At 50.4% G+C, this 20649-nt stretch overlaps 8 protein-coding genes across 8 annotated transcripts; 4 read left to right on the top strand and 4 right to left on the bottom strand.

Moving 5' to 3' along the window:
- Positions 1-1176: 1176 nt before the first annotated feature.
- Positions 1177-2778, bottom strand: NCS57_00977700 (Carboxylic ester hydrolase; the record flags this gene model as incomplete). The annotated part of the gene is made up of 2 exons (XM_053059539.1): positions 1177-2285; positions 2337-2778. 2 exons carry the CDS (start codon positions 2776-2778, stop codon positions 1177-1179), a joined length of 1551 nt encoding a protein of 516 aa, XP_052911610.1.
- A 747-nt stretch (positions 2779-3525) lies between these two features.
- NCS57_00977600 (uncharacterized protein) lies at positions 3526-4763 on the top strand (the record flags this gene model as incomplete). Its single annotated transcript, XM_053059538.1, has 3 exons — positions 3526-3702; positions 3751-4229; positions 4277-4763. The coding sequence occupies 3 exons, from the start codon at positions 3526-3528 to the stop codon at positions 4761-4763; spliced, it is 1143 nt and encodes a 380-aa protein (XP_052911609.1).
- Positions 4764-5562: 799 nt separating this feature from the next.
- Positions 5563-6540, top strand: NCS57_00977500 (uncharacterized protein; the record flags this gene model as incomplete). Its single annotated transcript, XM_053059537.1, has 1 exon — positions 5563-6540. The coding sequence occupies one exon, from the start codon at positions 5563-5565 to the stop codon at positions 6538-6540; it is 978 nt and encodes a 325-aa protein (XP_052911608.1).
- A 657-nt stretch (positions 6541-7197) lies between these two features.
- Positions 7198-8016, top strand: NCS57_00977400 (uncharacterized protein; the record flags this gene model as incomplete). The annotated part of the gene is made up of 5 exons (XM_053059536.1): positions 7198-7527; positions 7579-7659; positions 7714-7743; positions 7796-7921; positions 7972-8016. The coding sequence occupies 5 exons, from the start codon at positions 7198-7200 to the stop codon at positions 8014-8016; spliced, it is 612 nt and encodes a 203-aa protein (XP_052911607.1).
- Positions 8017-8184: 168 nt separating this feature from the next.
- On the bottom strand, positions 8185-9248 carry NCS57_00977300 (uncharacterized protein; the record flags this gene model as incomplete). The annotated part of the gene is made up of 3 exons (XM_053059535.1): positions 8185-8490; positions 8552-8724; positions 8897-9248. The coding sequence occupies 3 exons, from the start codon at positions 9246-9248 to the stop codon at positions 8185-8187; spliced, it is 831 nt and encodes a 276-aa protein (XP_052911606.1).
- Positions 9249-11562: 2314 nt separating this feature from the next.
- On the top strand, positions 11563-11922 carry NCS57_00977200 (uncharacterized protein; the record flags this gene model as incomplete). The annotated part of the gene is made up of 1 exon (XM_053059534.1): positions 11563-11922. One exon carries the CDS (start codon positions 11563-11565, stop codon positions 11920-11922), a length of 360 nt encoding a protein of 119 aa, XP_052911605.1.
- Positions 11923-13031: 1109 nt separating this feature from the next.
- NCS57_00977100 (Aa-trans domain-containing protein) lies at positions 13032-14623 on the bottom strand (the record flags this gene model as incomplete). Its single annotated transcript, XM_053059533.1, has 4 exons — positions 13032-13451; positions 13508-14094; positions 14149-14410; positions 14480-14623. The coding sequence occupies 4 exons, from the start codon at positions 14621-14623 to the stop codon at positions 13032-13034; spliced, it is 1413 nt and encodes a 470-aa protein (XP_052911604.1).
- A 4298-nt stretch (positions 14624-18921) lies between these two features.
- NCS57_00977000 (Lactamase-B domain-containing protein) lies at positions 18922-20062 on the bottom strand (the record flags this gene model as incomplete). The annotated part of the gene is made up of 3 exons (XM_053059532.1): positions 18922-19208; positions 19263-19764; positions 19817-20062. The coding sequence occupies 3 exons, from the start codon at positions 20060-20062 to the stop codon at positions 18922-18924; spliced, it is 1035 nt and encodes a 344-aa protein (XP_052911603.1).
- Between the last annotated feature and the right edge of the window lie 587 nt (positions 20063-20649).

The raw sequence follows: 20649 nt of genomic DNA, 5'->3' as shown, positions 1-20649 counted from the left end.
GGCTAGATTCCAACGATTAATATTTGACCGCGGTTCTGGCTTTCTGAAAACCTACTTTGGACAGTTTGAAGGATTCCTACTCGGCGCGGTGACGCGACACGCACTCTGAACAACTGGGGAACACACGGTGGCTATTGCCTCGCTTGATACCTATTATAGATGACTTGATTTATTCATGGCGAATATTTACTGCTGAATACACTCAATGTCTAGCATAGCTTATGCTTTGTCTCTCGAGTTAAAGCGCCTTCTAGCCCTGTTGAACTTCATACCTGTTCCTCAACTCAGCCCATGAGGCCACCTCACTGTCACCGACAGGCTCTCGGTCGGCATTAGATCAAATGAAGAGTTGTTTAGTGCGGGTTAAGCGAGTTTCCTAACCCACCGAGCCCTGCCTAGTGGTTCCAGAGGTGCTCTACCGCTAGAAAATCTATCGATCTTGGTCATAATGCTATTAGAGTTTACAAATTACCTACCTACATAAATACACAAATGCAACACAAGAGTGCACTTTTCACGTTAACTCCACAAGCACATTCCAACCTGCCCTTCGTCAATCGGGATGTCCCTAGACTAAGCCCCGCCAGTCTCGATCCAGCCCCTACCGAAAGCCGAGGGACCGCGGCTCGAAGGATTGTCATCCCAACTCGACCCTGGACGTTGCTGATCATGACCATATTGGTAAATGAGAGGGGATTAGGCGAACAGTCCGGGACTTACCACATTCCCGGATAATACCCCTGAGTTGCACCCCGCTATAGGACCACGTCCCCCAGTTACAGGGAGAGTGTTCGCCGAACTACTCACAGTGAGTCATTTTCCTACCCTAGTTGAAGGAAGGGTCAGAACTTTCTAAGGATTGACGAACTCTTGGCAGAGGCCTCATGCTCCTTCTGCATTAGATGCAATTAGTTTGAAACCATACGCGCGGAATGACCCCCGGCTCTCGATGGGATAACAGAGCCAGAAGACCGCGCGGAATGACCACTCCGCTTCACATTGGGCACATGAGCACTCACAATGAAAAATTAAGCCGGATGAGTTGCGTGATGTGATTTATTTGAAACACCATGTGGGAAGACTATCTATATAACCAAAGGCTTCCCAACACCACACGCGTGAAATTTAATATCGAATGCAACTCAGCCGCAAGCTTCTTGAACGGGCTCTGCGAACTTATGACGAGGTGCCAAGCGCACCCATGGTAATCGTCGAACAGGGTGCATCATACACCGAAGGCTTGACGAAGCTGACAGCAGGCTTGGTGCCCTTGCCCAGCTCAATCAGAGTCTTGCCGTTGGGATCAAACTGCGGCCAGCCAAGCTGCATCAAGCCCTTGGTAGGGTTGTCGCTAAAAGTGAACCAGGCGTGCTGCATAATCTTGGTAAGCTTCTTCTGGTCGGCCGACGGCTGAATTCCGCTGACGTCTCCAGAAGCTCCGAAGATCATGTGCAGATCCACACCATGGTAGGCTCCGCTGGTAGGGAAGAGACGCGTGTTATCCCAGTCAGCAAGGTATCGATAGGCCCACGCGGAAACACCGTGGCCGCGCCGAGCCTTGGCCTGGTAGGATACGGGGCAGGTGAAAGACTCGAGGAGGAATGAAGTGACTTGGGCGTTGGTGGGAGTGACGCCGTTGCCGTAGGCGGGAATACGGTAGTAGCCATCCTCGTTATGGTTGTGACCCATAAGAATGGGAACCTTGGCAAAGCTGCCAGCCTTGGTCAGACTGACATAGTCGGAAAAGACAAGCTTGCCGTCGGGCTTGGGGTAGAAGGGAGGGATGGATCGGAGGACGCTAGAGCTGGAAGTAGGCCTGACAGTGGCGGCGGCCGCCTTGATGTCCTCCCAGTCGGCCTCGCGCATGCAGGCCATGACATCCTTGGCATCTCCACATCCGACAGCGGAGACAACCGTGTTCCAGTTCTTCTCAGGGACGCCCTCGGCGTTGACAGGGAAGCTAAACGCGTTTCCAGAAGGGGCGATGATGCCGTTGACAATGGGGTCCTTCTGGTAGGCGTAGGTCCAGTAGTCAACAGCCACGCCACCAGAAGACTGGCCAGCAATGGTGATCTTGGTAGGGTTGCCGCCAAATCGCCAGATGTTGTCACGGATCCATTCAACGGCAGCACGCTGATCACGCAGGCCGAGGTTGGCTTCTCCGGGGCCTCCGGGGAAGCCAAAGATGTTAATGCGGTAGTTGACGGTGACGACAACAATGTCCTCAGAATCAGCAAAGTACTTGCCGTTGTAGAAAGGACTGTTGGTGTTTCCGATAGCGAAGCCTGGAGAGTCAGCATGGTGCGGAATGGATCAAACAATCAAGTGGTACTTACGTCCGCCGTAGAAAAACACCAGCACTGGCTTGTTGGCCTTGACAGAGTTGGACGTGGCCTTGGACCAAATGTTCAAAGTCAAACAGTCCTCACTCTGAGGAGTGCCGGCGTTGCTAGCAAAGTAGGAAATAATATCCTGCGCCTGAGGCGTCATATCAGGATAGTCGACCTTCTTGCTAGGCGACAAGGGGCAGTCATAGCCAAACTTTTCCGCCTTGTAGGGTTCCCTAGAGGTGAAGCGCTCAGGGGGAGCAAAGCGCAGCTTGCCCACGGGGGGCTTTGCGTACGGGATGCCCAGGTACTCGACCACGCACGCCGAGTTGTCAGCGAGGTGACCCGTGATGGGACCATTGGACGTGTCGACGGTGATGAAGTTGGTGGTGTCGCACACGGGGGCAGCAGCCGCGAGGCTGGCCCATAGGGCAAGGGTTGTGAAGAGCATCTTGTGAGTCGCTTACCGAGAGTCTAAGTTATGGTCGGGAATGAGCTGGCTTTATCGTCCTCCAGGTCGGATAGCCACGTGCGTCGGTATCAATGCTCTATCCGAGACCACGGGAGCGGGCTCCAGCTGCATGGTTGTCCCTGTCTCAGCTCACAGGGGCTATGTCGCTCTCCTTTCCTACCGCGTCATGTCAGTCGACTTGGCGTACATATGCGTGATTAGAGACCCAGGGAGCCGGTGACCATAGCAGGGGAGACCTCACCATATGTAGAGAACAAGTGCCGCATAGGTGACATCGGAAGAATTGAGACCAATCCATCGGGTCTTGGCCCACCAATAACGCCCCTATTGACAATTCCATAGTCCACCAATGCCATTCTACTCGAACGACCGTCTAGTCGTGCCACACTACTGCATGAACACCTGGTACTGACACCTTGTCAAAAAGAGGGTCCGTCGTCTATTTGGGCAGTCATTTCCGCTGTGCAAGCCGACGCAAAGGCCAGGGCGGGATGTTCGGTAAGGACTTGCTTGCTTCTGCAAGGGCCGATGTGACCTCGGGTTTAGAAGAAGGTGCCCGTATATCGCATCCGACTCGTTCTTGGGTGAAACTAGAGGAAGGCGAATACATGGTGATGGCACCACGACCAAGATGGCAGTCACTCCACCGGCTCTGCAGGATTCATATATGAACTTGAGACACGGTCGAACCTCTGGTTCGAGGTCAACTCACTCAACAGCGTCAAAATGGGTGCCTACGGTATGGGGTTCCCCGACAACGGGGTCGACAACCAGGGCTGGAAGCTGTACATTACATCTTTGGTCATGATCATCACAGCAGGCCTGTTTGTGATCGCCAGGTGCTCCACGCGTTTTTTCATGCACAAGCTGGGATCCGACGATGCGGCTATCGTTGTGTCTCTGGTAAGGCGAATCTCTCTGCTGATCTTTCACATCTAACTATGGAGGTAGCTGTCGTCAGTAATCGTCTCTGCTGCCATGCAGCTGGCGGTACAGAACGGATACGGAATGCACAAGGCCGATCTCACGAAACCAGAGCTACGCACAGCTCTCAAAATGTTCTTTATCGCGCAGACTCCTTACAAGGTGACTGTCTGTCTCAACAAAGTGGCTGCCATTCTTCTCTACCTACGACTTTTCCCTACCAAGAATTTCCGCGTTGCTTGCTACGTCGTCATGGGCATCATTGTCAGCTGGAGTATTGGTGGAGTTGGTGCAACCATCTGGCAATGTGTTCCCATCGAGGGAGCCTGGAACAAGGCGATTGATGCCAAGTGTATCGACTCCAACAAGTTCTGGATCGCCTACGCCGTCATGAACATTCTCACAGACATTATGGTCTTGACTCTTCCGATTGGCTCCATTATGCGACTTCAGATGAATATGCGAGAGAGGCTGATGCTCTGCGGCGTCTTTCTTTTGGGTGGCTTGTGAGTATCCATTGTGCAATGCATTTCCAAGCTAACATGTTGTTCAGTGTCACCATCGCATCCATCCTTCGAACGACGTCGGTACAAAACTCGCTCAAGAACAAAGAAGACATAACCTACAACTTTATCGAGCGTGGCATGTGGACGTTGATCGAAGCCAACCTCGGAATCATCAGCGCCTGCTTGCCTGTTCTTCGACGACCTTTGGGCAAGCTGTTCCCACGCATTTTCGGATCTACGAAGAAGAGCTCCAACTACTTTAGCGGACCTGGAGACCACTCGAAGGGATATAACCTGTCCAATATGTCTGCCAGCGCCCACCCGAGCTTCTGGAGGGGCACGACGAGAACACATCAGGTTGTTTCCGTCAGTGGCCCTGAGACAACTACTGGACGAAAGAGCGACGAGCGGCGTATCATTGAATCGTTGAAGGGGAGTGACGCGGAAAGCGATCCTGATAGCCATGGATCTAGGGGTATCGCAAAGAGGGTGGATGTGGTGAGAACGTCGTTCCACGAGGCGGATAGGGAGTAGTGGCCCACAACATGATATAACAGACCTACTTAATACGAAAGCGAGTTCATTTGTACCATTACGCAGCTTCCGGTAATTCTATCTGATCACAAGGTGATTTCTGCTACGACTAGACTACTCGCCGATTTCGGCTGGAGGGACTTAGTGTTGGTCTTAGAATCGTATCACCGTCATCTATCCAGTTCATCCTTTAGTTTAGCCCAGAGCCCAGCGCCTTTGCCTCTCGCCCGTTTATCAATTATTCCTCCCATGTTTTTCTAATCAAAGTTGACGCCGGATCCTAGACCGTACTCTTGGGTGCCTCCCTGTCTCCATTTGCCAAAAGCTTGCGCGAGCACTTCAGGTCCTCGCGTGTAATCCTTTCCCTTCCCGCCTCTTGTTATCCTTCGGGACCGTCACTTGCGGCCAGATTCCAGATCAAATGTTGGTCCTAAGAGTAGATTTCGTCCTATTGTAAGAGTGAACCGCGATCAGAGGTATTCCTTACTTCTCATCAGCACAATACCCTATCTTATAACGATAAGTAATAATTATCGAGGCTTTAAGTCATAATTCTAAACAATCTAACAGGAATTCTTAGAGCGCTGCAGCTTGCGAGGGTCTCTCTCTATCCTCAAGCTGTGGCTTGTAATGCATATTGTGGCTGGGGACTAGCAAGAAGTTGATGCAGGCTGAGACCAGCTGAACCAACAATTATTAAGTCAGCAAGAGACAGGGGTAACAATTCAGCCCAGCCTGATTCATGCCTTGTTGGATTGGGCTTCAATCATGCCTCTTTCAACTCCAAAAACCGGCAGCCATGGTCGCTTCAGTGAGTGGCACCCCGAGGGATCCGCCAACTGAAACCTTCAACCCGGCCAACCCTACCTCAATCACCCCTGGCATATCAGATTTCGCTGCCTTTAAGGATGCCATCCAGCAAGGAAACATCGAGGCTGTTCGGGCCCTCGTTGAGAAAGGCGCTGACGTCAACAGCTGGCTACCAGGGGAAGGCACCGTCCTACAAATTGCTCTTGAAGTGGCAGAGCCTCAAATCGAGTGCATTCGCATGCTTCTAGACAATGGCGCGAATATTTACAACAAGGGGGATACCTTTGGAAACGCACTGACCAGAGCCGTGGACAATGGCCTTGACGACGTGTTGGACCTCATGGTACAGGGAGGATACGTGCGGAACGAGGCTGAACTGCCACCAGATCAGCGCCTTGAAAATGACATGACGATTCTCCACGTTGCGGTCTGCTGCAGAAATCGACGGGCCTTGAAACGCCTACTTGAATCACCTGCGAAGGAGATGACTGATCACCAAGACACCTGGCGCCGAACTCCTCTGCATTACGCAACCCAGACTTACAGTGAAGCCTTGCATTGGGCCCAAGTTAGCGTTGATGTAAACGCAAAGTGGTACCCTACTCCCGGAAGTACCGAATGCGAGATTGCCCAAGTCCTTGTAGACAACGGGGCCAGGGGCGACATTCCTGACGTCTGGGGGGGCTCCACCGCCCTGCAGAACGCTTTTCAGAACTTCACCACTTATGATGTGGCCAATATAGTATTTCCAGCGACCTTAGTGGACATGTCGCGATGGGCAGAGACGGTGAGATATGTATTGGAGAGGCCCGAGATGCATATCCTCTACAATGAGACAGGCGGAAGCTTGATCACGACCAGCGAGCTGGAGGCTTCGGAGACATCCGAATTAACCTTCAACCACTTTTTGCTTTTTCAGGTGCTCCCAAGACGAGAGCTAAATTTCAACAAAACGAGCCTATTGTAAGAAGATGTTTCTCTCATGCATTCACAAATTAACACGCTCGGATCCGTTAGGATACTTAGCGAACACCAGTGTCTAATCACTCAAAAACGGGGCCTCTCTTGTGCGCGGTGGCATCGTGCTGAAGGCACACGTTATCGTGACGCTCAGTGGAAGCTGCACCAGGACTCAATACCGACAAAGTCCGAGTTCGAAACGTTTAGAGACGATTTAAATCGTCATGGTAAGTTCCAACTCACTCATTACAGAACTTCTTGAGGCTAGAAATCTTTCGCTGCAGAGTGGAAGATTGACTGAAAGGTCTAACCATTAGATTTCATTGCGTGTCGATTCATCACAACTTACCCCGGCCTATTCCCAAAGGGCGGAGGCGACCTGCCTCTGTCTTCCAATACACAGCTAGACACTACCAGCATTGAGCTCGTTCGTCGTTCCCATGTGCTCCTGTGGACAATGGCGAAGGTGAACAGACTCTACACGGGATCGTATGGGGGATCGTATGGAAACAAGCACGTCATGCTAAAAACGACAGCTCTCATAACTACCTCTTAACACGCCGAACTGGCGATTAATGTGTGCAAATTGCTTAACCCGCTTCTGCAGACTCTAAGGGAGGAATGGATGCGTGCGTTTAAGACGGCCAACGACCACCAGTTTAAAATGGCAAGTCTCGAAATCGAACGAGTGGGCGTTATTCTTTTGAAGTCCAGGGGAAACGACCATCGGCTCATCGATCGTCTCTTCGAAGACGCATTGTTATGGGTCCAAGTGGAGGAGATTGCCAACGAGCAGAGCCATGACTTGTCCGAATTGAATGCCCTGTTCGTCGTGGGCGATGAGTGGAGGCCACCAGACAGAAAAATACCACTCTTTAATGTAGTTAACATAGGGGAATTGGAGAGGTTCGAAGCCGCGGTTAGTGAGTTTTGCAAGTATCTCGCGGCAGGTGTCAAAAATTTGAGAGACACGTCTCAAGAGCTTATTGGTCTGGTAGGTCGAGCGAAACCCCCTAATCGAGTCAGTGGTAACTAGAAGCTCCAGGAATTCAACTTGACTTCCATTAGGGAAGCTCAGAAGTCTACGTCAACAAGCGTGAGCATGAAGCGTCTCAGCTGGATTACGGTGCGTATCCCAGCCACACTGGAGAAAATCCAACTAACGGGATATGTGATTTAGTTCATCTTTCTCCCGCTGACTTTTGTTTCGGTGAGATTGACAGTAAAAAAACCCGCATGAGGGAGCTCTAACAAAGATGCAGAGTCTTTTCGGCATGAATGTCAACGTGCTAGAGTCAAACCCGCCCTGGTGGATCTACATCCCCTTTGCCGTTGTAACGCTGGGGCTGACCATGGTTGTTTGGTTGACCTTTAAGCGCTACCCATCTGTAAGCCGACTTCCATCTCCAATATGCCGACGAGGAGCTCACTTCGATAGATTGAGGACAAAGCCGAGAGGATGTTTCGGAAGGTGGCAGGCTGATTCTTTCTTGTGTCGTTATTTGTGCTTGTATCTCTTGTCTCGCTGACTTCTCCTCGCTGGATATGTCTCACAATATAAACTACGCCAACAAATTGAATTTCCAGAGTATGGCTCAAGCCAAGTTTACTTGCATTCTAACCTCTCGTGTGTATGACAGCGAGTAATCCTTCATTGGAACTGTTTCTCGAGGCCTTCAACAGCCGCAATTACATCCCTTGCATCCTTGTCGCACTTGATCTGAGATTCCATTTGCCTGTCAAAGGTTTCTTGGAACTTTTCAACCATGAACGGCTTCAGCACCGATCTCTTGCTCGTCGTGTAGTCGTAGATGGCCGTGTCATCGATACATTTCGCAGCCAGCCGGCGATGTTGGTCTGATAAGATCCAGCCTTCCATCAGGAGTGAGGTAGAATCATATCGTGGGCGCTCAGACAACTTGTAGAGGACGGTGACATGATCGGGAAACGTCAGTGGCTGTTTAGACAAACGACATTAGTCGACGTTCGGGGCATCAGTTTCGGGGGTAGTCACATACGAGCTTGAACTCGGTTGTGATGCGCCTAAGAATGAGGCCCAGGCTTCGTGGTGTGGGTAGGTCATCCCATTGTCTCCGTTGCTCCTCAGTAGCGGCATCATCTGCATGGTGTTTGACAAACCGAACCCTTGCCGTTTCGACGTATTTGTTATACATGACGTTGTTCACGTGGCCTAGAGCAGTCAGCATGACGTGGCCGAGCCTTGAATACGAATCTTTTGAAACACACCCTGCCATCTTTGTTAGTATTATGTGTATGAGGAACAATCGGGGTTACATACCATGCTATCCTAGCGCACGAGTCTTGTTAGCAATTGTCCAGTCACTATGATCGTAGGCGCCCACATACCATGTCTCCCCAGAGCAATGGATAATGGTCTAAAGCTCTCCAGCTCTTATCAGTAAGAAAGCCTTCTCTGCCTGCCAAAAGCTCGATCCAGTCTGATGTGGCATGCTGGTAGAGCTTCTCGGCTTGCGAGACACATTCAGGCGGGTACTTGGAGCTTCTCAATTTTTCAATTCGCGCCTGGAGGTTAGAAAACCATCTTGAATCGAGTGGTGTTGTAGCCTTGGAGGCTGTAGAAGTCTCCTGGCTTTGTCGAGGAGTTGTGCATGAGTAGCAGCGCAGTTGAGTTCTCGACGCGGCAGACAGAGGCCGGAGCACCCCGGATGACCTGAGACGGGTAACAAACGACATGATACAAAGCAAACGACCTTCAGTGAGGCTAATTGATCATTTAATGACAGGGTTTACAGTGTTGTGGACGATAAATAGGATCTTCTGCAGCCTCGCGCACCAATGTTGGAGATGTGCCAGGGAACCCCTCATAGGGAGGAGACGACAAGCCAAGTCTCGGTAAGTTCGGCAATTTCCCGGTCAAGCTCGGCGAAACCGGCCTAGACCGAAGTTTGATCTGGGTAGAAGCGGATAAACATGGTTCTCAACAACATGGGCGACGATCATCAAACCGTAAACCGGAGCAACTTTCAATTCTTTTGAACGACTTGGAAACTCCTATGCAGCGCCTCACCAAAAGGCTTGACCTCTTCGATATTGTGCAATGTGGCAGCGCTGAATGTGGTCCTCCATATAGGTATAGTTGGTCACATTCAACCGGCTACTTCGGGTTACAAGAACGAATTGGACGATTGAAAGTACAAGAAAATGGTTGAAATGACCATGGACATGAAAGACCATGGGCGGTTGGCAGATACCAGGCATTAAAATCAGGTAGAACATTCCAGTGGTCTTGCGCCGTCGGGTGTTGCTTAGTGCTTTAATGGACTTCTACCTATGTCTAGGTGTTTACTTGTCGGCGAGATTCATGTCTAGCAATTACAATGTGAACACAGGATACCATTTGGTTCATTGGGTTGCACCTGAGTTGTCTGTATTAATTAGAGAAATAGCGAAGAAGTGGGGAGCGCAACGGTGAGAGCGAGGCAGCCCTGGAACTCCGCCAGTTTCGCGAACAATTTAGCATCTCGAGACTATCCAAGATGGGCGAAACTTTCTATAGTCTCCTCTAAATTATTAAATAACTATCCGGGCTGAAGAAAAAAACGGATGGGGGAACAGGACGTGCATGCCTCAAGAGGCCCTCAACCATCCAAACACATCAATGAAAAAGCAATCATGGGATTGCATCTGGAGCATGCCTTGGAAACAAACAAGCCCAGATAGGGATTCAACCCGAGATATAACTAGCTCTCGGATTATTCGCCCACTTAGGGTTAAACCGACAGGGCGTTGTGTTAGGCGCCGTCTCAGGTCCCTCAACGGCTCGGCCCGTGATGGCGTCAAATCCGCCATACAGGTCGATAGTGCCCCTTCTCTCGGCATTGGTTAAACAGCTTAGGTCAGCTAAGCATGACATTTCTAAGAGACAATCGCTGACACAAGAACAATGAGAGCGTCCATGCACTGGCCAGCACGGAAACTCATCAGGAATAGAATGAAAGTAGTCTAGCTGGGATCTTGAGCCCCTAGAAACCTCTCGCTGTAGAACGCACCAAGCCCGGAAGGTCCGAGTAAGGCCCTGAGATGTAACAAGAGCACACAATTGCAGGCACACGGGTATCTACCGACAGGATCGCTATGCTACAGACGGAATAGACCCTTTCACCCTGGTCAAGAAAATCCCGGCGACCTGCCTAGTGTGGATAATCTCGGAACGTCGGCCCAGAATGTCTCAGTGCACGAATGAGAATGAGTGGTCTCACTGGACGAAAGCTTCGTATGAGCTGATAGCTACCGTCCGGAAACACAGCAGATAGCATTAACAGGTACTCCCATGCGGCCTTTGCTTTGTATGTCACGCAATACGAAAAATTTTCATCAGCAATCTTCGACTTACAAATGAGCCACTTGCGGAAGGTAGCATCCGGTCAAGCAATTCGTTCATCCCTGCATGTAACCACGTATCACCGACCAAGTGCTTCCGCTGCGGCCGAAATGTATTGTGATCTCATACACCATCTGATAATCAGCTAAAGACAAGCCGACATAAGTAGGCAGATTGTTTGGATCCTCGTGTTTCGTGTGTTCAATCCTTCCAAACGATATTGTCGTGCATAGGTATTAAGCATCAACCAATCATGGTGGTATCGAGGCTCTCGCTTAAACCCTCGCAAGAATGTGAGACAACCGTACTCTTTCAGGAACGATTGCATAGGAATACGATGACCAACAAGTTGGTAACGTTGACAAAGTACGAGAAGATGTTCTCTTGAGTTTAGTAAATTATCACTAAAAATGACGGTTAAGAGTATGTATTTTGGTATCTGCGTAATGCTGTCAGCTCTTGTAGGATCAGGCAAGTTTCAGTTCACCAACGACAACGTGCGATCCACTCTCAATTATCTTCATCATCTCAAGCTCTGGGCAATTGCCACTAGATCACTCTAGAATAGCATATCAAGTACCATCTCGCCAAGCTCGTTGATCAGCTATCCAGTAAGAACCCATCGTTTACATCGGTGCCATCCACTGACCAATATCTTGTCAGATCATGCTTCTCTCCGCCTACCTCACCGTACCTATCCTTCTGATCGCTCAGGCATCAGTCGGCAGCGCCATCAACATTGACTTCACCGTGTGGAAGAACGGCCATGCCTGCCAGGGCAAGGAAAGCCTGAGCGGCCGTGTTGGATACGGTAGCTGCATCACCGTTGGTGCAGATGCACTGCCAGCTTGGGACTCTTTTAGGTCTGGGGGTCTTTCTGGCGGTGGCTTCATCCCTGACCCTGCAGAATTTCTCTTCTATGAGAAGGCTAATTGCAAGGGCAAACTTCGGGATCGTCATCCCAAATACTACGATGCGGCGACTCAGTGCATTGGAGTTGAGTTCCGCAGTTTCGAGATCCTGTGATTAGTGCAGTGTGAATCAAGTATCCACAGTGTATCTTTATCGTCAATCAAATTGAGAGAGATATCATGTATATTCGTGGCTTCGTCTGGGATAGTCACACGCGAAAGGCTTGCAGGTCTTGTGTGACCTTGGTGATGATAGCCACCCTTGACCCTCTAAACAGCCGCGAGATGGAAGAAAAAGAAGGCGAAATTGTTGACCCATCAAGAAGATTCGAATCCAAAAAGAAATATCAGTGATATAGGCAAAAAGAGTGGTTCCGCCCGGGATCGAACCGGGGACCTTCTCGGTGTGAGCGAGATGCCATAACCAACTAGACCACGCAACCTGAACCGTTTTTGGATGCTCGAGGAGAAGCACACGTGATACTTGTGCCCTAGCATCGACGGGAGACATGAGAGTCAATCCCAGGAAGACGATACTCTCAAGTGCTGAGGGTTTTGGTGTGCAGGGGTCGGTCGGTCTAATCCTCCCTCGGTGATGCCGTCATGTTGGGATGTCTCGCTGAGTTCTAGTCGATTCAAAACCGCCAAACAAAGTCCACCAACAGAGCTGAACGAGTCGCTCAAAACGGTTTAGCTCTTCATGGTCTTGTGTGTTAAGTAATTAGGAGGCATATGCTGGGTATGACGTAGCCTGTGTGACATAATTGAGGCTATTGAGAAAAACTGACCAGGCAACGCGCGATACAAAATGGTGGCCGATACCGGAGGAAAGTGGCTACTGCCAAGGGCAGCGGCAATGGTCTGAGACATTTTCTACAGGAGGCAAAGTTTGCAGCGGAGCCTCACAATGAATGGCAAGCGAAGTGGCGCCGCCGTCTGTTTCAATCCACTTGCGATGGAGTTCAGCTGTGTCTTGGTGTTGGCCACCTGGGCTACAGGGTCAAGGGATCTTGGTAGTAGTTGGTGTCTTGATGTGGGAGTTGGGTCGAGAACTGGGAAGGGAAACGTCCTTGGCAATAACAACTGGAGGCTGTCAATCACAGGAAGGCGAGCAGTCTTGAGGCAGGGACTTGAGGTTCTCCAATGGCAGAGCGCAGTAAAGCGACGCTTCGCAAATATCAATTACAGGCTAAATACTCAACAAGAAAACAAGGTAGTCGAAGCTTAGACAGAGTTGGAGTTGTCGGCGCAGGCCCAGGCTGGCGAGCCACCAGTCTCCTTCATGGAGTCGATAATGCCAACAATAGAACCGTACGTTCCACCAATCATCAAAAAGGTACCAGAGATAACAACAAAGACGCTGTAGGCAACCATCAGGTACCATCCAAGGGTAGCCTCACGGCGACGACCCCAGTTGTCGTAGAGCCACATGCAACCCATAGGCTGGAAGGACATCAGGGTTCCGAGAAGAGCGCCGACGAGAGACACGAGACCTCCGAAGACGGGAATGCCACTGGCGATGAGGTAGGCGATGATAGTGGCAGTGGTAGTGCAGCCGATCCAGGTGACCCAGTGGGTGAGAGAGTTGGAAGTGAGATGCTTAGAGCCACGGAGCATGCGAACGAAAGCGTACTTGGCAGAGTACTAGACGCTTGTTAGTCACCTGATGGATACTATCAAAAGAGAAAGAAGACACTTACGTGAATGACGAGGGTGGTCGAGGCAATGAGACCGGGCAGGGCAAGACCATAGGCAACCTTCTTGATCATGGCACCGGCAGAACCAAGAGCGGGGGTAGCAACATAAGAGCCGCAGTAGACATAAACAACACAGCCGATGACAATGTAGGTGATGGTCATGCCGGCCTGGCAGACAATGAGAGATCGAGTGTAGTGCTGGGGGTTGCGCATCTCAGCAGCGATGGCAAAGTAAGCGGGAGTGCCAGCATAGGCAAAGATGAGCGACGAGACAGCAGAGATGGCCTCGGTGAAGGGAGTTCCCTTGTTGACGATCTTGTAGTCCGACTTCCAGGTGCCCTCTTGGGGGGCATCCGCGGGACGGTCTTGAACACCGACGGCGATGGTAACAGTAAAGATGGCAGTGAGAAGGCAGACCAATCCAACCCAGGCAAGCCAGCTGATGCGGCCCAGAGTTTGGATGCTAGCAAGACCAAAGCCGATGATGGCGGCGACGGCGACGAAAACGGCAGTGCATGCGCCGTGCGTGGAGACGGCGTTGAGGGCGATAGAGATACCGAGCATACCAGAGCCAGCGACAAAGATCCAGACTACACAAGTTAGCGACCAATTGAGGACAATTGAATGTCAGGTGGTGGGCATACAGAGGCAGAAGGCAATGCCAAAGACTTCGCGACCCATACGACCGAACATGAGAGCGCCAGCATCATCAATGCCGTAGACCTCAGGGTGACGAAGCTTGAAGGTACCGACGACATATCCAGACCAGGTGGTGATGACAGCAATGGCGATAAGGGCAATCAGTCCAGGAACAAGACCCAGAGAGTGAAAGACGGCGGGGATAGACAAGACACCAAGTCCGATCTGGGTCTTCATCATGAGGGCGACGGTTCCGATCCAACCGACCTGCAGTCACCGTTAGCTCGCCTTCTAGAAAAATTCTAGCGTCTCGCCTTCGGGAATAGGCGCGCTCACATTGCGGTAATTGGGGCCCTTGTCAGTGATTTCTCCAAAGACGGCATCGTGGGCAATGGTCTCGTCGGCGTGTGATTGGGCAGGCTGGAATTCGGGATCTTGGCCGAAGTCGCGCTTCACGTCCTTCTCAGAGGAGGTCGACATTGTGATGGATGGAAGAAGGCAAGTCTGGAAAGGATCGACAGGAGCAAAGAGGATGTGCCAAGAGGCGGAGAAGGTGTTGAGTGAAGAGTGATGGAGTAAAGCTGAGAATAAAGTGTCTGGCCAAGATCAACTTATACCTCAAGAACGTTGAGCATTGACCGGGTCAGGTATCAGTCTCGAAGCACCACAGGGCCCAATTATTACGTGTTAGTTCATGACGAGCATTACGATAGAGCGAACGGTGACGGGATCCAGGGGATTGGGCCTGTCGGGGCGCAGCGTGAGAGCGGAGGATGGAACGAGTCTTGTCTGTTGTTGGTTAACCAGTCACGATAGGGAGTGGAGAAACGTCTGGCCCCATCACGGTCTCTGGTCCCCATGGGGTTGAGAAAGCCAAGATGAGGGCGAATGGGGTAGAGAGGAGACCCGTGGAGTAGGACAAAGGGGCGAGAACGCGCCCAGGATTGCAGACATTAATCATGCGAGAGAGGCCAAGCTGAGAGATCAAAACGTATTTCGTACGTAACAAAACTCTGAGGCGAATGACATTATACTGGATTCCGTGACGTTAAAGATTCCACAATTCAGGAGCTCTCCACATTGGTCCAACGAGTAGCGACCACTTCCGCGACGGGCCCGTCTAGGATAGAGAGGAACCCTCTCCACCCGAAACCAGGCGGAACCAAGTTTCCATTACGAATAGTTAAACCCGGGCCTCCGAAGCCGGTCGACCTTCCAGAACCGGTCGGCCCGTAAGAGAGGCAGCCGAGATTGTTGAGCACTGACGGCTCTGCGGCTTGTGATGGAAATGCGAGTGGTTTTTCTCGAAGGCGACGGATCCACGGATGAGCAGAGAGATCGCCAAGCATGGGAAGATGCATAAACACCTTCTCTTTTGGGGTCTAGCGTCTTCGGGCCTCCCGTTTCATGCCCCTGGTCGTGAGCCGCAAGCCGAGCTGGCCGGGAACGTCTTACCCTACACGTGATGGTTTGGGATGGATTTTGCGATGAAAGACGCTACTTTGAAGCGAGAAAAAGGTCGGCAAACTTAATTTTGATGTTGTCTTGAATGGAAATAATTGAAACGCTGTTTGCGACACCAAAAACTCACACAAAAAAAACAGAAAAAAAAAAACCGAATTATTACGAGGGATCATCGCTGTTCCACTCCCACCGGCCTCTGCCCGAACCTCCAGCTAGCCAGGGTAACCAATGTGTCACGACAAGGCGTAAGCAAAACCCAACATGTGCCCCTGAGCGGGCGTAAGAATAAGAGAATCATGATTCTTTGTCATCTAGACCAGTCGAACAAACTTGCTCAATCGCTCTCCAACCGTCAGAGCATGCTCACGAAGAGAAGTATGAGAATCTCCATGTCGCATTCCAACCTCAAGATCCCATCAGATTCGTACGTAACATCTTCTCCATACTCGACAGTAAGCATAACAAGGCTTCCCTCGCGAGGAAATGCCTGCGCTGCAAAGCCCTGTCGAGATGCATTTGGGAGGTCTCTCAACGGCCTGAGCGCGTTGTCGTGAGTCACGACCTTTTTCAGTGGACATTTTCTCCGCGTCGCGTCCAGTTTTTTTCAGTGGGCTCTCCTTCTCCTCTTCCTCTCCACGATTTCTCTGGATCTGTTACGTAGCAAGAACTGAAGCTTGGCGAGCACGCGAAACCGTCTCCATTTTTCACAGATCCTGAGATGTTGTACGTAATAGACAACTTGGCCCATCAAATAGGCTTCCCCAGATCAACAAACGTGATGCCGAAAGGGTTCTCAACGCGGGGAAAGGACAACGCTTGGCTTAGATTTGAAATGGTGTTGTGAGCACCACAGAAAGGGGAATGGTTGAGCAGAAGAGTTTGCGCTATTCTGAGAGAGACCCAGGGACGATTAACCGAGAGAGGTCAAGATTTACTACTTACTCACTCGCAAGTTAGTAATTGGGACTGCCTACGGAGTATATATCTGCGCGAAGTGCACACCGAGAGGACTCTCAAAACACCAAGGTCGAATCTCGTCCACCGCCACGATATTGTTGAGAGAGTAAAATGCAATACATAAATATCAAGCCCTCAATACCTAGACATGACTGGGAGTAGAGACAGCATGTAGTTTTATATTGGGGTTGCTCAGCATCGCGCTTGTTAAGCCCTGCAACTGCATATTTAGCGCCTGGCACCTTTATACTTGGAACATACTCTATGCCATGCCGACACACTCTGAATAAGGATTATAACAGACTGAGCCTTGATTTATGGTAGATAAGAGTCCAAGAGGCCAAGTTCAAAGCGAAGATTCGGGTAAAAATAGTGAGCTGCTGTTACCACTACTAACAGCCGCGCATCGTCTCATGTGCATGGCACCACTGTGGCCAATCTCCAACTGTCTTTTCGAAGCACAATCCAAACGCTTTAATTTAGAAGACTCTGCTAAGCGAAAAATTTAAGAGACCGACTACTGCACAGATCTAGGAAGACGTCTTTCTTGGCTGTCGTTGGTGCCGGGATATTTGAGGCTGCATCGCCAAGCCTCCTTGGCGAGATGCATTGCCGAAGCAGCCAGGGTGAAGTGCCAGGCCAAGAGCCAGCCGCTGATGAGTTGGAGAAGTTGGAGATTGCCATGGCGCACTGCAGGCTTGGCCGATAGCCACGTGCGTTCCTCGTTTCGCACCACCTTGGGATCCTCGCCCATCTGCGTCTTACTTGAAACACCCAAGTTCCGTCTCTGGTGTGCCAAGCTTAAATGCCCAGTTAGGGACTTCTCAGCATTCTTCGAGGGAAGATTTCATACAACTTGGGTGAAGGTAGTTGGGCGAAAATAAAACCAAGTGGATGCCGGTTGAATGTCCTCCAAATGGCGGCCGTGCAAGTGCATGTTCTATCCTCTGGCTTTAGAGAATGATGTGAAAAATACAATATCAGTGGACTGTTCGGAGTGGAGTTGATCTCGAGGCAGCGGGAGCTGAGAAGAAATCTACTGAGCAGAGAGAAAAGGCCCATCGGAATGAGTAGCCCCGAGTTGTTTAGGAAAATCCCTTGGAAACCCGAGGTCCAAAATATCAAGAATTCTGTTGGTGCATTAGCCAGCCTCCTAAGGGTTGTTCTGACCGTTTCTGTGCGAAACCACCAACCCCCTTGTCGCACGTCTAACCCCATAGCCGCTTGGGCTGGGGCCGAGAGATTGCGCATCTGCCCAGTTTCACAAGGAAGAGGATGTCTAAACGGGATTTTCACTTTGTCCCTTGTTTCTTTTTCAAGTAGTATTCCGCATGGCCCTTTCCCTGATAGTTCTGGGGCATAAATAAGGATTCATGGCATAGTGAGTCGGGTGCATTACAAGAAAGACCGGAACGTAAGTCTATCCTATGGATGCCCGGACTCCTGAACATATTCATTGAATTCTTAGGACTCCAACTTTGACTAAAATCTTCTCAAAGTTCTGTACAGGAGTGTCGCCACCGAGGACACCTAGACTGGGACTTCAAGGCTTGTCTGGTCAGGCACTTCATACTTCACTCCCCGAAAAGAGAAGGAGAGAGCCAGGCACACTAGTAGACAGTTCAGTTATCCATATAATCTAGGAGTTTCACAATACATGATCACAGACCTGGCTATCTACATGCTCCTCCCCTGGGTTCCCGGGCGCTCTCATCAGTCCTGGACGATGTCCTTCATGGAGACCAGGCTGCAAGATGAAACATCTCGTCTTTTAAATGACCTGATAATTGGTTCATACCGCTAGACAAAGACTTCTGAGACGGAGTGCTACGTTTTACAGGAGTTGGCTTTTTCGTTGTGGTCGTACGATTGCGTTCTCGCTATGTTTTGGGCGGTGAGTAAAAAATTAATTCTAGACAGAAGACGGTCGCTTTACTTCCCGAAGTGAATAGGACCAAGTCTTCCCGCCTCTTTCTGCAGCCTGTCTTCACTCTCATCAAAATTCGACGAGTGGTGTCTGAATGCCACACTAGCTCCCAGACAAGACCATTTTTGCTGCCGTCATATCAACCAATCAGAAGCCAGCCTCTATGGCTCAGTGGTAGAGCGTGTCACTAGTAATGACAAGGTCCCAGGTTCGATCCCTGGTGGAGGCACAGCAACATTCGAGAACATCAACTTGTTTTCGAGTCCTCTTTTTGCTGAACAATTTGTTGACTGTTCACTTCTTTGTCATTCGATCATACAAGTCATCCGAAATTTGCTGTGTATTGTTCCTATCGTCTTTTTTACTTCGTTGTGGTTTGTCGAAGGAGTAGCTTGAGTGGGACAATTTATCCTCATCTTCATGGCACCAGCTAGAGGGTGTATTTGGTGCCGCCGAAAATAGGAACCATCTGACCAGGCATTTCCTTCTCAACGAGACCCTTGAACCTCCATCCCGTACAATGTCCTGGCATGAGCAGAGCTGGTTCAAGCTCCTTCAGATCCTTGATGCTCTGGTCCATCTTCTCGGGAGACGCATCCGCCAGGTGATAACCGCCGACGATGGAGTAAATAGGACTCTCATCAAGCTCTCTCGCATTTTTGGCGATATTTATCAGGCCGGCATGGCTGCACCCTGTGAAGATTACCAGACCTTTACCTGCATGGATGCATTAGCGATTGAAACTCGATGAGTTGGAAGTTGGAAACACACCTTTGAGTTTGCACATGACAAAGCGCTCCTCCATGATCAACTCGTCGGGTGTCCACTTTTTGGTTGTCGAATCATATCTGATACCGCCGGGAATGCCGCCTTCATAAGCTGTTCGTCGAGGAATATCGCCAGAGACGAGAAACATGCCATCTAGAACAGTGCCAGCATGGTTGACCGTTTCCACCTTTCCCCCAGCGCGTTGAATTTCCTCAAGGGTAGGGTCCGGCTCGAGAGAGACAGGCTCATCAAACATGGCACCTCGGTAGTCTGGCCTGTCCGGAGGCAGGGCGACGACCACGGAAGCGTCGTCGGCTTTGCCGCCATTAATGAGGCGGATGGCGGAAAGCAGGCCCCCAGAATGATCTCGGTGCCAATGAGAGAGTGCAATCACTTCCACACCGCTCATCTGGAGTCTCAGCCGTTCCGCGTTCTTCTCGAATATGTCTTCCTCTGGCCCAGCATCAAAGAGCAGCGTGCGGCTTCGGCCGTCTTTCGTTGCCGTCTAGTGGAGATATGAGCCTCTACAGGTTAGGACTGAAAACCACAATACTTACGATAAACAGAGAAAGGCCATGTGCACCACAGCAAATATTTCTCATTGGCATCTCCCAGTTAGCCCCGCCACGAGCCGTAGGATCAGGGACTCGGCTAAGAGGAACTCCAGCAAAAGACTGTGTGTGTTGGACCCGAGGATTTGGGCTCGGTGAGATTTGATCAATCTCGTCATTTACTAGAACATGTATCTCGAGGCTGTCAACCTCGACGAGAGGCTGCTTGGCAGCCGAGCTGGTAACAGACATGATCGCGAGTAGTTATTGTCGGTTGAGGGTGTAGATAGATCAATCGCCGTTAAATTGTGCAACTTCTCTTTTCAATGAGAGAGGGCATGTAGGAAAGTTAAGTCGACATGGAAGGCAAGATTCGGTTGTTATCCACCATTTGATCGCCGACTCGGCTTAGGCCATCGGGCTTTGAACAAACCCCGTGATGCCTCGGCGACCATATTTGTAAGCCAAGTTACTTGACCTTGGCTGCGCTGGCGAGTGGTCCCATTATATATCTATTAGTCAATTTTATTCATTGATTCCAAATAGTGGTTATTTGGAATTCACGACTTGCATCATTCACTTAGTAGACAAGGAGGAGAGGAAATATGCCACTAAAATCACCCAATCCAATACCTATCCGCCCGAGCTCTCTTTCGGCAACACGAGTCATCAAGTTCATAGAAGACCGTTGATCTTTTATCTGGTTCGACAGTGTTGCTAGTGAGCTTAGGCGGGCAGCCGTGCTTTCATCTGTTCAAGGATGGAAGAGGAACAACTCCTCTCAAGAGGTCAGGTTGAATCTCTCTGGCCCTTTCTAGCGGTACGATGGAGATGAAAAT

The sequence above is a fragment of the Fusarium keratoplasticum genome, chromosome 7, assembly GCF_025433545.1.
Source record: "Fusarium keratoplasticum isolate Fu6.1 chromosome 7, whole genome shotgun sequence".
In the NCBI taxonomy this organism is placed as follows: domain Eukaryota; kingdom Fungi; phylum Ascomycota; class Sordariomycetes; order Hypocreales; family Nectriaceae; genus Fusarium; species Fusarium keratoplasticum.
The sequence above is the reverse complement of the archived record's forward strand: the minus strand, read 5'-3'. Positions and strand labels throughout refer to the sequence as shown.